Genomic DNA, 13,264 nt, shown 5'->3' with positions numbered 1-13,264 from the left:
GGCATCAGGAGCTATACTGGTTTGTACACTACCCTATTTTTAAACCTTATATAATTATACATGAAGATAAGAGGAAAAGGCTACAGGATGTGGTATGTGAGGTGAAGTAAAGATCTGCTCCTCTAGCTGGATTTGAGAGTCTGTTTTCTCAAATAGAAATGGTGGATAACTTAGTGTATAGGACCAGAAAGTGTTACAGAAGTACCCCATCATAAATGTTAGGCTATGTGGGGAAAAAGCTCGTCTCCACGCACATAAAGGGGCACAGAGGAACAATGGCAGTTGGGGGAACCCAAATAATCCCCTGACCTGGCTAAACCCAGACCCACCACAGAAGTGCAGTCAACCCATAAAAGGTTCGTTGGCACAAACAAGAAGGAGCAAAAAGAGACAACCACAGGCTGGGGAAACCAAATAACTGTCCCAGCTCCTTCTAAGGCTGTCAGAGGGGAGCCATCAGCCCCATGGGCCTGGAGGTGACACCCATCACTATTAGTCAATGGGAGAGGTTGTCAGACTTCCTTACAGACTGAGTGGGTTACAGCCTAGGGGTATGGAAAGCATTGTGGGGTGCAGGGGAAGAGTATTTGGGGGTTGCACAAGGCTTATAATGGGATATTTAGGGGAGGAACCAAAGGTGGGGAAAGGGATGGGTGTAGGTGGTTTGGGGATCAACCAGCATGGCAAAATGGAGGAAAAGGGGATACAAGGGGCTGGTTGCATGTAAAATGTTTGCTGGTCATTATGAGTGTCTAGCCATGCCCTGTGCCTGATCAGCACATTCTTTTCTGTCTTCTAACATTTCTAACTTTTTCTGGCTATACAGCTCTGTTCTGGGTGCATGTGTGTGCTTGGGGATTTAAGGGCCCATAACTGAGTGGGGACCTTGGGTGACAGCAGCCTGCGTGTATTTGGTGCCAGCAACCAGTATCAGACAATGGATCACAGCGTCCCCCATGTCTTGGGTGCTAGCAACTGGAGCAAGTGAGAGTATGTATGTCTGTATATGATCTCTAGTGAATATCAAGCCAGACTACCCAGCAAATAAGTTAAGTGGTTTGGGAACCAGGTGTGTGTATGTCTCTGTAAGTGAGACAACTGGAGGAGTTGACTCTTGGAAAGACCAGGGGTCCAGCCCAACTGCTGAAGAGACTGTAGGGTGTGGGATTGAGGGAAGCCCACTTGTCTGTGCGTGTTTGTGCAGGAGACAGAGAGCTGGAGAAAGCAAGGATCCTGAGAGTCTCATCACAGTTACTGGAGGGACCCACAGTGTATGTCTGTGTGTATGTTGGTGTGTGCAAGGGGATCTGCACCAGCAACTGTAGTGGGGCTGTGGGCCTTGGGGGTCTGGCATATCCAGGTGCCAGTAACTGGGGAGACAGGGCACCCAGAGCCAGCTACTGGGTAGACCAAGTGTCTCAGCCCAGCTACTGGAGTGATCGGCATTATGCATATGTGTGTATTTCCCACTGATGGATCTTCATCCTGATCAGCCAGACAGGGGGATAGGATGCAGACATCAGTGCTTTGCATTTGGGTGAGTGCTGGGTGCTTCTGTTTGTGTTGCTGGCTGAGTGCCTATGTGTCGATGCATTGTACGCATGTTTGTGTGTGCGTATGCACCTACCAAGAATACGTTCTCAGCTTTGCAACTGGTTGGAACTAGGGGCATGGAGCTGTAGCAGCCTCACCTCTGTCAGGCCACCAGATCTGGCAACTCCTAACAATAGCACAGATGAATCAGAGGCAATCACCATCTTTACTTAGGAATGGTTGTCATTCCAATGTTTTATCCTCACAAACATGTATCTGTTAAAACACAGTAATAGCGTAGTTGACCCAAAAAAAGGCCAAACCCATAAACATTTTATAGTAAAACATACAGAAGTAATTTTAGATCCCCAAACAATGAACAGTGCTAAACAGTCCCTGTAGTTATCTTTTGTAGCCAGCATCATATAACAATGTAAGTAGCACCACCTCAAATTCACTTTCTCAAGAGCATATTAAATCAATGCAACAAGACTATGTATCACAAATGTTTCAGCTATGTCTACTGAAGCTGCAGATAAACTAAGATAAATTAAATTAAGATAAATTAAGACCATTAAAAATTGTTTGTTATTGAAAGGTAGTGAGATACTAGTGTAACGGAGTCTTGAAAATTATCACCGTTAATCCATTTAAGAAAGACAGTATGTAAAGGAGATGGAGGATTTCTATCTCTATTAGACATCATTACCAAACATCCTTAAACTAAGAACTCAGTGTTACATTCAAAATCTTGTTTATGGACAAAGAGGAAGTATACCTTACATATAAAATCATAGATCATAGAATGGTTTGGGTTGGAAGACACCTTAAAGATCATCTAGTTCCACCCCTACCCTGCCATGGTCAGGGGCCCCTTCCACTAGATCAGGCTGCTCAAAGGCCCATCCAACCTCACCTTGAACACTTCCAGGGAGGGGGCATCCGCAACTTCTCTGGGCAGATTGTTCCAGTGTCTCACCACACTCACAGTAAAGAATTTCTTTCTAACATCTAATCTAAATATCCTCTTTCAGTTTAAAACTGTTACCCCTTATCCTCTCACTACACTCCCTAATAAAGAGCCCCGCCCCATCTTTCCTATAGGCCCCTTGAAGTACTGGAAGGCTGCTATAAGGTCTCTCTGGAGCCTTCTCTTCTCTAGGCTAAACAAGCCCAATTCTCTCAGCCTGTCTTCATAGCAGAGGTGCTCCAGCCCCCTGGTCATCTTTGTGGCCCTTCTCTGGACCTGCTCAAGCAGGCCCATCTTTTTCTTACACTGAGGCCCCCAGAGCTGAACGCAGGACTCCAGGTGGGGTGTCACAAGAGCAGAGGGGAAGAATTACTTCCCTCAACCTGCTGGCCACACTTCTTTTAATGCAGCCCAAGATATGGTCAGCTTTCTGGGATGTGCGTGCATGTTGCCAGCCCCTATTCAGTTTTTCATCCACTAATGTTGTAAATAACTACAGGTTTAAACTTGCAGCTTGAGCCATTATTAACCTAGACCCACATCTTGAGAAATATACATGACTCAATGAGACAACTTGTGAAAGGAAGTCAAAGTTCACAAGCTGAGAAACTTCAAGGACCGATAACAGAAAAAACATTCTCTCACAAGGAAGATGCCACAACCATGAAAAATGAAACCAGTGAGAGTCACAGTAACTGGGCGAAAAGTAATTCCGGCAGGGGAAGATTGCGACCACTAACCCAACTGAGGGACAAAAGGACTGGCCCTTGCCATTCCTCTTGAGCATGCACAGTGAGTTAAAATCACACTGTAGCTTTAAATTTACGCAGAGAAGATACAGACCAATGGAGGAAGAGGATGCTCGGTCAGGTCAGTGATTATATATTAGATAGATATGGTGTGTTTACTTTCATGTATAAATGTCAAAAATGAACTCTAGTAGGTGTGCACATTAGGCAGATAGATCCCTCTATGCACGCAGCGCCACATAACGTAATCACAGGATCACAGAATGGTAGGGTTTGGAAGGGCCCTCTGGAGATCATCTTGTCCAACCCCGCTGCTTGAGCAGGGGGACACCAAGAGCAGGGGGCACAGGAATGCATCCAGGCAGGGTGTGAATGTCTCCAGGGAAGGAGACTCCACAGCCTCCCTGGGCAGCCTGTGCCACTGCTCTGTCACCCTCACAGGGAAGAAGTTTTTTCTCATATTGAGGTGGAACTTCCTGTGCTCCAACTTTTGCCCACTTCCCCTTGGCCTGTCATTGGGCACTATTGAAAAGAGCCTAGTCCCATCATCCTGACACCCACCCTTTAGATATTTATAGGTATTGATGAGATCTCCCCTCAGTCTTCTCTTCTCCAGGCTAAACAAACCCAAGACTCTCAGTCTTTCCTCATAAGGGAGATGCTTCAGTCCCCTGATCACCTTGGTAGCTCTGCGCTGGACTTGCTCGAGCAGTTCCACGTCCTTCTTAAACTAGGGGGCCCAAAACCAGACACGGTACTCCAAATGTGGTCTCACTGGGGCAGAGTAGAGGGGGAGCATAACTTCTCTCGATCTGCTGGCCACATTCCTCTTAATGCATCCCAGGATACCGTTGGCCGCCTTGGCCACAAGGGCACGTTGCTGGCTCATGGTCAACTTGTTGTCCACCAGCACTCCCAGGGCCTTCTCAGCACAGCCGCTCTCCAGCAGGTCACCCCCAGCCTGTGCTCTTGCGGGGGGTTGTTCCTCCCCAGGGGCAGGACCTTGCACTTGCTCATGTTGAATTTCATGAGGTTCCCCTTTGCCCAGCTCTCCAGCCTGGCCAGGGCTCGCTGGATGGCAGCACAGCCTTCTGGTGTATCAGCCACTCCTCCCAGCTCGGTATCATCAGCAAACTTGCTGAGGGGACACTCTGTGCCATCATCCAGGTCATTGATGAATATGTTGAATGGGACTGGACCCAGTACAGACCCCTGGGGAACACCGCTAGTGACAGGCCTCCATCCAGACTCTGCTCCATTGATCATGACCCTCTGAGTTCTGTTGTTGCGCCAGTTCTCTATCCACCTCACTGTCCACTCATCCAGCCCACACTTCCTTAGCTTGCCTGTGAGGATGCTATGGGAGACAGTGTCGAATGCCTTACTGAAGCCAATATAGACAACATCCACTGCTCTCCCTTCATCGACCCAGACAGTCACGCCATCATAGAAGGCTATCAGGTTCGTCAAGCAATGTAAGTAATGTCTGCTTCTTAATGCTACATTAGTGTTAAGAGGTTTATTCCCAATTTCGGTGACACTAATACCCCCAATCTATGCAGGGCTGTTCTCAATCTACTCATTGCCCAGCCTGTATCTATGTTTGGGATTACCCCAACCCAGGTGTAGGGCCTTGCACTTGGCCTTGTTGACCTTCATGAGGTTCACATGGACCCACATCTCTAGCCTGTCAAGGTCCCTCTGGATGGCATTCCTTCCCTCTAGAGTATCAACCACACCACTTTAGATATGTATGTAAATCCAAGAATTTATTGCTAGTATAATAGAAATTTTAACAGTCTAGTTCAGGAGACATCATTATTCTAGATCTAATTACAGAAAAGCAAAGACAAATAATGTAGGTTGACTACTTATTTACAGGAAAGACGTTGCACTAATACCAATAATACAATTAAAATTGCAACACACACTCTTAGTTTCTATGCCTTTTCTGGTGTTACACTCATCTGACTGCAGCTCCTCTGAATATTAAGATCTGTTGTTCACTCTGATGTTTGTGGTAGCAGGGTGTCATGGCAAGTTGTCAGCATCAGCATCAGGAGTCCTTCACTGTGTGGAATGCGATGCCCTTAATGGTTTCCTCATCCTCTCTTCTTTTTTTTTTTTCCCCTTTCTTCTCTTTCTTTCCACTTAGGCTCATGTATATATGTTTGCTGACATAAATTTACAGCTTTCCCTTCCTTTTTACATTTGCTTTTGAATTTACTCTATATGATACCCTGTACATATCTTAAGATACATTCACTTTTTTATCCCTAAACCCAGCTTTGTCCAGGTCTGGGTCTGAATTTCTTTAATTAATCATTAGGTAGTTGTTTATAGCCATGGAGTCTCCAGCACAAAGCCCATGCCCCATCTCTTATCATCCCATGTATAGTCTCCTCTATGCCAAATCCTGTGTCTCCACTTCTCAAGACCTCAGCTGTTTTACCAGGCCTGTATTTCTCTATTCTACATCACTGTGTTAGACTTGTAGAGATCTCATTTTACCTAGAATAACTGCTTGCTGATACTACCTATATAAAACCATGGTTACACCACACAAGGATATATAAGGAAAATAAATTAGCCATAGACACCAAATAATTAGAGAAATTGCTCTCACAGCTAAACCAAGTCAAACAATCCTGCAGGCAGGTCATGAAAAATTCAGAGCAGGCCTGGCAAGCCTCATTCCTGAGGCCTTGCAAACTCAGTACAGAGCCTATGGAAATACCCAATGACAGGAATATATGGTCGTGTCAGAAGTAGGAATATGAGTGCATTTAAATGTATATGCTAACACACAATGAAGACAGCCAGGAGGCAAGGCAGAGTGCACTGCTCAGACTTCATGAGGTCTTCACGAACTTCATGAAGTTCAAAAGAGCCAAGTGCAAGGCCCTGCACCTGGGTTGGGGCAATCCCCAGCATCAATACAGACTAGGAAGGTCAGTGGACTGAAAGGAGACCTGAGGAGGGTAATTCAGGGATACTGGTAAACAAAAAATGGGACAGGAGCTGGCAACGTGCAGTTGCAGCCCAGAAAGCTAATCACATCCTGGGCTGCATAAAAAAAAACCATGGGCAGCATGTCGAGGGAGACGATTCTTGCACTCCACTCCATGCTCATGAGACCCCCAACTGTAGCACGGTGGTCCAGCTCTGGGACCCACTGTACAAAACATGGACCTGTTAGAGTGGGTCCAGAGGAGGCCCTGGAAATGACCAGAGGGCTGGAACACCTCTCCTATGAAGATGGACTGAGAGAGTTGGGGTTGCTTAGCTCAGAGAAGGCTCCAGGAAGACTTCACTGCAGCCTTTCAATATATAAATTGGGCTTGGAAGAAGACAGAGGAAGGCATTTTACCAATGCCGGTAGCAACAGGACAAGGAGCAACAGCTTTAAAGTGAAATGGGGTAGGTTTAGATTGGAACATCTCTGCTGGACAGGGCTTTGAGCAACCTCATCTAGTGAAAATGTCCCTGCCCATGGCAGGGGGGTCCGGTTAGATGATCCTTCAAGGTTCCGCCTAAACCATTCTGTGACACTGCAGCACGCTAGGGCGCTGCCCGACAGTGTGACGACCCCACCGACCCCACGCACCAGACACACTGTCCCAGCAACCATACCAGCAAGCTCTCGCGATGTTTTAGCAGCCTGGCCTGATCGGTTGCTTCCTTGTTATTGGGCGGGGCCCCAAGCCCTACTCGGGATTGGTGATTTTGTGCCATGTGTCAGGATAACCATGGCGCCGAGGCGGCTGCTTCGTTCTAATTAGCTGATGATCACGTCTATCTTCGTGTTTCCGTAGCTGACTGGCTGTCCTCCTGCGGGGAGGCGGGGCCGCGTTGGAGGCGGAAGCCGCCGCGGCGTGTTCCGGCGCTGAGGTGGCTGGGGGCGGGATTGGTTTTACAGCAGCGGAGCCGCCGTGGGGGTTGGTGGCTGTGGGTTGTCGGCAGGTCAGTGCCTCTCCTCTAGTTCTTGGTGTTGTCTTTCCGCTGCATGCGGTCTGCGGGATCGGTGCTGTCGCCTGACTTTCGGCGGTGGTCCCGGACCGGGCACCTTCTGCCGTGCAGGGCTGCGACGCTGCTGCCAGCCCTGCTGGGAGCGGCCCGGCCGGCCTGCAGGGCCTGAGGAACTGGGGAGGCTTCGCAGCTCTTTGGGATCCAGGGCGGTGAGGAGCAGCGGGGCAGGCTAGGCTGGCGGCGGTCCCCTCTCTTTCGGGCTCCGTGGTGCGGTCCGGCCCCACCTCGGTGGCGCCCACGCTGCGACCGTGCTGCCTTTCAGCGGCTGCCTGACCGCGGTGCCCAGATGTTACTGGCAGCTGGCAAGGTTTCTGCCCGGTGAGACATTGCAGTCAACTTCGCTGTCGTCCGTAAATCTGCGGGACTGGCAGGGCAACCGTGTATTCCTGTAGCTCCATCGGCACTGGCTTCCCTTCCCTTGGTAGAAGGTTGTTGCTCCTGAGCCCTTGGATTGCAGGTGACAGCGGTGGCCAAGATCTGTTCCTCTCCTTTGATCCTTGTCCCTTTCAGAGCCCCTGTACACGGTGTGAGAGCCTTGGTCCAGGGCTTGTGTACAGCAGCAATGCCTTTAATGCCCACCTTCAAAACCAGGGAAATGCAAAGAATTAAATTTCATTTATGTATAATAAACTTATAATAGAGTAAATTGGGGGAAAACACTGTCAGGTCTTTCTTCACTATGGCTGATACCTAGAGATAGAAGTGCATGGATTTATGCACTGCTTATTACTCATATGCAGACTGTCTTATGACTGGTAAGGGACTTAGGCTGTTTACATCAGTAAGGGAAGTATATTTCAGAGTAAAAGAGCCTCTTCTGGAACACTGCTGGTAGTCCCAGTGTTCAAAGTAAAGTCTTATGAGCAAGAGTTCGTTAGTCATAGAAATGCTGAGCAAAGCATTATTTTCAACTACAGAGAGAACACAAACTATACTGGCTTACATCATGAACACAGTGCAGGTCTTTTGTATTCTGCTGTTGATTACAAAAATGGAAATCTATACTAAAGTCAGTGTAACTCTGGAAGAACAATAGTCTTAGTTCTGAAAGCTGTACTGTTTACTTTATTTGGGTGAGGCAGTGGAACACAGAATAACCTGTCCTTTTGTGTTTGTCTGCTTATGAGGAAATTGGCCAGCATTGTATAATGCTTTCCTGCTATCAGCTCAGAAGTAAATATGAGGTACAAGCACCAGGGTATTCCTGCCACAAGTCCTTGAGGCTAATGCATAAGACAGCTGCCACCTTGTGTGCAGACTATTGGCTTCAGGACAGTATTTAAAGCAATGTTATGCTTGTTCCTGGATTTATTCTCAGGGAGGGTTCAGAGAAGACTGAGCCAGGCTCTTTATAGTGGTGTCCAGTGACAGGATGAGAGGGAACGAGCACAAACTGTAACACAGGAGGTTCCCTCTGAACATCAGGAAGCACTTTTTTACTGTGTGGATTATTGAGCACTGGCACAGGTTGCCCAGGGAGGTTGTGAAGTCTTCATCCTTGGAGATATTCAAAAGCCATCTGGACATGGTCCTGGGCAACTGGCTCTAGGTGGTCCTGTTTGAGCAGGAAGGTTGGACCAGATGACCTCAGGAGGTTTCTTCTAACCTCATCCATTCTGTGACAGGATCTTCCCTGAGCCTTCCCTTTGTTGACCTTCACTGAATTTGCTCCAACAAGTTCCCACCTCTCTTGTTCTGGGGAGCCCAGAATGGACACAGGACTCCAGGTGTGGCCTCACCAGTGCAGAGTAGAGAGGAAGAATCACCTTCCTCCTGGCAATGCTCCTAATGCAGCCCAGGATACTGTTTGCCTTTGCCATGAGGGTACATTGATGGCTTATGATCAGCTTGTCTACCATGATCCCCAGGTCCTTCTCTGCAGAGCTGCTTTCCTGCTGGTCTGCCTCCGGCATGTACCAGTGCATGGAGTTATGCTTTCCCAGGTGTAGGAGTTTGCACTTCCCTTTGTTGAACTTCATGAGGTTCCTACTGCCCATTTCCCCAGCCTGTCCAGGCCCCCTTGGATGGCAGCACACAGATTTGTGGTATCAGCCACTCCTTCTAGTTTTGTGTTGGCTGCAAAGTTTCTGAGGGTGCACGCTGCAGTGATATCAGCCAGCTGCCTCTGCACTTGTGGGTGCATCCTTTTAGGCCCTGTGGACTTGTGTATGACTAGTTTGTGCTCCCTAGCCTGTTCCTCTTCACATAAGGTAAGTCATCTTTGCTCCAGGCTTCCCATAAGGTGTCAGTGGACTGGGATTCCTGAAGCCTCATCTTGCTACTGAAAACTGAGGGAAAGAAGCCAGTGAGTACCTCAGCCTTTCTGTGATTATGGTCCCTGCTGCATTTAGAAGTGAGCCTGTGTTTTCCCTGGGCTTCCTTTTACTGTTTATATAATTGTAGAATCACTTTTCACATCCCTTGCCATATTTAGCTCACCTGAGAATATAATTTAAAAGTGAGTTCAAAAGACGTGAATCTATAAGTCTTGAATTCAGGTTATTAAAGTCCATGCCTGTGCAAATAGGTGGAGACAAGCCTCAATTCCTCTGTTTGCACCTTGAGGAGTCCAGCTGTGAGCCAAGCCCAGCTTGAGTTCAGTATCAGGTTAATGTACCCAGCCTGGACAAAGGCCAGGGAATCTTCTTGACACAGTCCATGTGCGCCTGCATGTGAAATTGTAATGTCTGTAGCATACAGATACGTGCTGAGCCCCATACGTATTTCTGGTTACAATGGATGTCTGCAGATGCCTAGATTCTACTTTTTTCCATATTTCTGTTACCGCTTCTAATAATTCATCTATTGGTTCTATCGGTCCTAAATCATGTTATCATATATTAAGTCATGTCACATCTCAACTACATGTTGTGCGTTTGTGACTTTAAGAAGCTGTGACCTAATGCTCAATAGGAAGATCAGATCCATCCTCTTCTAATATAGGTGACAGACAGAAAGAGGCATTTTTGAATTTGGATGACTGTTTTCTAAAATGTGCTTTTGCCACTGCCAAGACATCAGGTTCTGTTCCTCATTGGGGCATCATGGGGATGGTTTACAAAACTATAAATACTGTATTCATATAATGAACCAGGGTTTCCAGGTCTTTAAATCAGTCTTTTATATTACCAGCTTGGTGAACAGATGATGTTGACAGAAGAAATTTCTCTAGCAGGAACTGTAAAACTATATTTTTCTGGAATTCCATGCCTCAGTCTCACCTGGGGCTAGCTGAGAAGTAAGCAAAGTACTAGTACCATTTTCACAGGCTATTGTATTGGTATAGAATGTGGACAGTCCTGGCTTTCTGACAGTATGCTTCTTGAGTAGTTATATCCTCTAGAACTTTTTGCAAGAGTCTGAGGCCTGGCTTCTTGCCTCATGTCTTTTTGCTTCACTAACTGCTTCTCAAGCATTTTATTCTGTAGGCTGAAGAGACTAAGCTCATGCCATACAGCACAAGAAACCAGGGCATGTCTCTGCAAGAACAGGAGAAATCCAGTTTCCCGAACAGAGAAGACTTCTCACTTTCTATGATTATTGCAAATGACTAACTGTAATAATCCCAAACTGTACTGTGTAGGATGAAGAATGGGCTTATTTCTTTACTGTTTGATAAATTATCTTCCTCTTCTTTTTTCTTTTTTTCTTCTATCCATCAAGAGTCTTGGTTTATGGAACCTGTCGGTACCCAAGAGATAAAACAGAATGGCATAAAGGACCTGTGTATGACTGCTCTGCCTTGGAAACCTTTTTACTACTGAATAAGCAGACCTATGAGCTACTTGGTACATAAAAGAGGTCGGTGTTCACATGCCCTTTTCTGCTATTGACACTGTAATGTGCATTGTGACATTTTCTACTTTTGCAAAATCAGGTGGTTAGAAGGTGTGATTTCTACAGAAAAATAATGCACTACTGTTCTCTCCATTTTTGATATTTCCACACTTTAAATGGCAATCTAAGAACAAAGATTTGCTTACTAAGATAAAGGAGGTCAGGAATGAGTGGGTCATTGTAGCCAGCTTTAGAAGCCTACTTCTAGCTAAACAGAGACATCTTGTCATACTAAAAGATTCCATTTGATGGAGTTAATTATTGTAATGTAAACTTGATCTGATGACTAATGTGAGTTTGCCTAGTTTCGGTTTGCACTATTGGAGCTTCTTTTACATTTGTACAGACCATTTACAGGCACGGACCTACAGTTGGGACAGATCTATAGCTTTTCTGTTAAGAAACGTGTCAAGTGTGCAGCTCTATACTTTGGCTTATCAGCTGCTAATTAGAATTTGGTGAACTTATTAATGTAGATTGTATCCCATTGTCTGGGTTAATAATGGAGAACTTAACCTGCCACTCTCCCCAAAATGGCAAATTGTGTATTGCTGGCTGGTACTGCTGCATTTTTCCGGTTCTTCACCTCTGCTTGCTGCATCAGTTTGGCTCCTGAATTTCAAAGAAAGGAAAGAAGGTACGCTAAGTGACAGCCAGGGAATATATGCCCTATCCATATATCCTCTATGTCAAGGTCCTGTCCTGTCACATATGTGACATGCAGAGGTTTCATCATCTCTAATGCGATACACTTGCATCTACTTAGCAAATGTCAGGCCTGAATTCACAATTCCCACTACTTATTAACAGGAAGCTTCTTTTATGTATTTACAGGTGATGTTTGACCTGTAGAGAAGTGACTTCATTTAAGAATCAATTACTCCTCTTTTAAGTACACTGAGCAGATCATGGTTCTGTAATGTCATTGTTAAGAAAGATCAAGAATGTACTATGAAGGTGACTGGAAATCTGGTATAAAAATGTATTTTTCAATCATACATGTAGAGTGGTGAAGGTATCTTCATGTGTCTTACCAGCACATCCTCTGCTTTTATGTTCAGAGAATGTGGATGCTTTTGTTAACATGATCATTTCCTTATTCCTAGCGTTTTACTTTGGCTTCTCTCCCTTGGCAGGGGAGATGTAAGCCCCTGTAAGCCTGGTCGTCTCTATAACATTAGAGACCAGCATGAAGGGAGGCTTATTATTATTAGCAGCTTTGACTCTGTAACTGTATTCTGACTCTTTGTTTTGTTGTAGGCTGAAGATGCTGAGCCGTTTGTCAGGTTTAGCAAGTACTGTTTTACAAGAGCTGTCAGGTGATGATGGAGATGCAGTTACTGAATCCTCTATTACTGTAAGTAGTGTTATCTAAAGGCTTCCAGATCTCACTGAGAGTTAGTTTGGAGAGTGTGAATCACAGAATCACAGAATGGTAGGGTTTGGAAGGGCCCTCTGGAGATCATCTTGTCCAACCCCGCTGCTTGAGCAGGGGGACACCAAGAGCAGGGGGCACAGGAATGCATCCAGGCAGGGTGTGAATGTCTCCAGGGAAGGAGACTCCACAGCCTCCCTGGGCAGCCTGTGCCACTGCTCTGTCACCCTCACAGGGAAGAAGTTTTTTCTCATATTGAGGTGGAACTTCCTGTGCTCCAACTTTTGCCCACTTCCCCTTGGCCTGTCATTGGGCACTATTGAAAAGAGCCTAGTCCCATCATCCTGACACCCACCCTTTAGATATTTATAGGTATTGATGAGATCTCCCCTCAGTCTTCTCTTCTCCAGGCTAAACAAACCCAAGACTCTCAGTCTTTCCTCATAAGGGAGATGCTTCAGTCCCCTGATCACCTTGGTAGCTCTGCGCTGGACTTGCTCGAGCAGTTCCACGTCCTTCTTAAACTGGGGGGCCCAAAACCAGACACGGTACTCCAAATGTGGTCTCACTGGGGCAGAGTAGAGGGGGAGCATAACTTCTCTCGATCTGCTGGCCACATTCCTCTTAATGCATCCCAGGATACCGTTGGCCGCCTTGGCCACAAGGGCACGTTGCTGGCTCATGGTCAACTTGTTGTCCACCAGCACTCCCAGGGCCTTCTCAGCACAGCCGCTCTCCAGCAGGTCACCCCCAGCCTGTGCTCTTGCGGGG

At 46.5% G+C, this 13,264-nt stretch overlaps 1 protein-coding gene across 4 annotated transcripts in view; it reads left to right on the top strand.

The window, feature by feature from the left end:
• The first annotated feature begins 7,129 nt into the window (after window positions 1–7,129).
• GOLGB1 (golgin B1) overlaps window positions 7,130–13,264 on the top strand; it is a 51,641-nt gene continuing 45,506 nt past the window's right edge. For all 4 annotated transcript variants that reach the window (XM_075081846.1, XM_075081844.1, XM_075081845.1 and 1 more), the window contains exons 1-3: window positions 7,130–7,215; window positions 10,945–11,082; window positions 12,379–12,475. In XM_075081846.1, coding sequence (XP_074937947.1) covers window positions 12,386–12,475 — 90 coding nt within the window. In that variant the 5' untranslated portion in view covers window positions 7,130–7,215; window positions 10,945–11,082; window positions 12,379–12,385. The remainder of the gene's footprint in view (window positions 7,216–10,944; window positions 11,083–12,378; window positions 12,476–13,264) is intronic.

Source organism: Phalacrocorax aristotelis, chromosome 1 (genome assembly GCF_949628215.1).
Source record: "Phalacrocorax aristotelis chromosome 1, bGulAri2.1, whole genome shotgun sequence".
In the NCBI taxonomy this organism is placed as follows: domain Eukaryota; kingdom Metazoa; phylum Chordata; class Aves; order Suliformes; family Phalacrocoracidae; genus Phalacrocorax; species Phalacrocorax aristotelis.
Note: the sequence above shows the minus strand (reverse complement) of the source record. Positions and strands in the feature narration are given on the sequence as shown.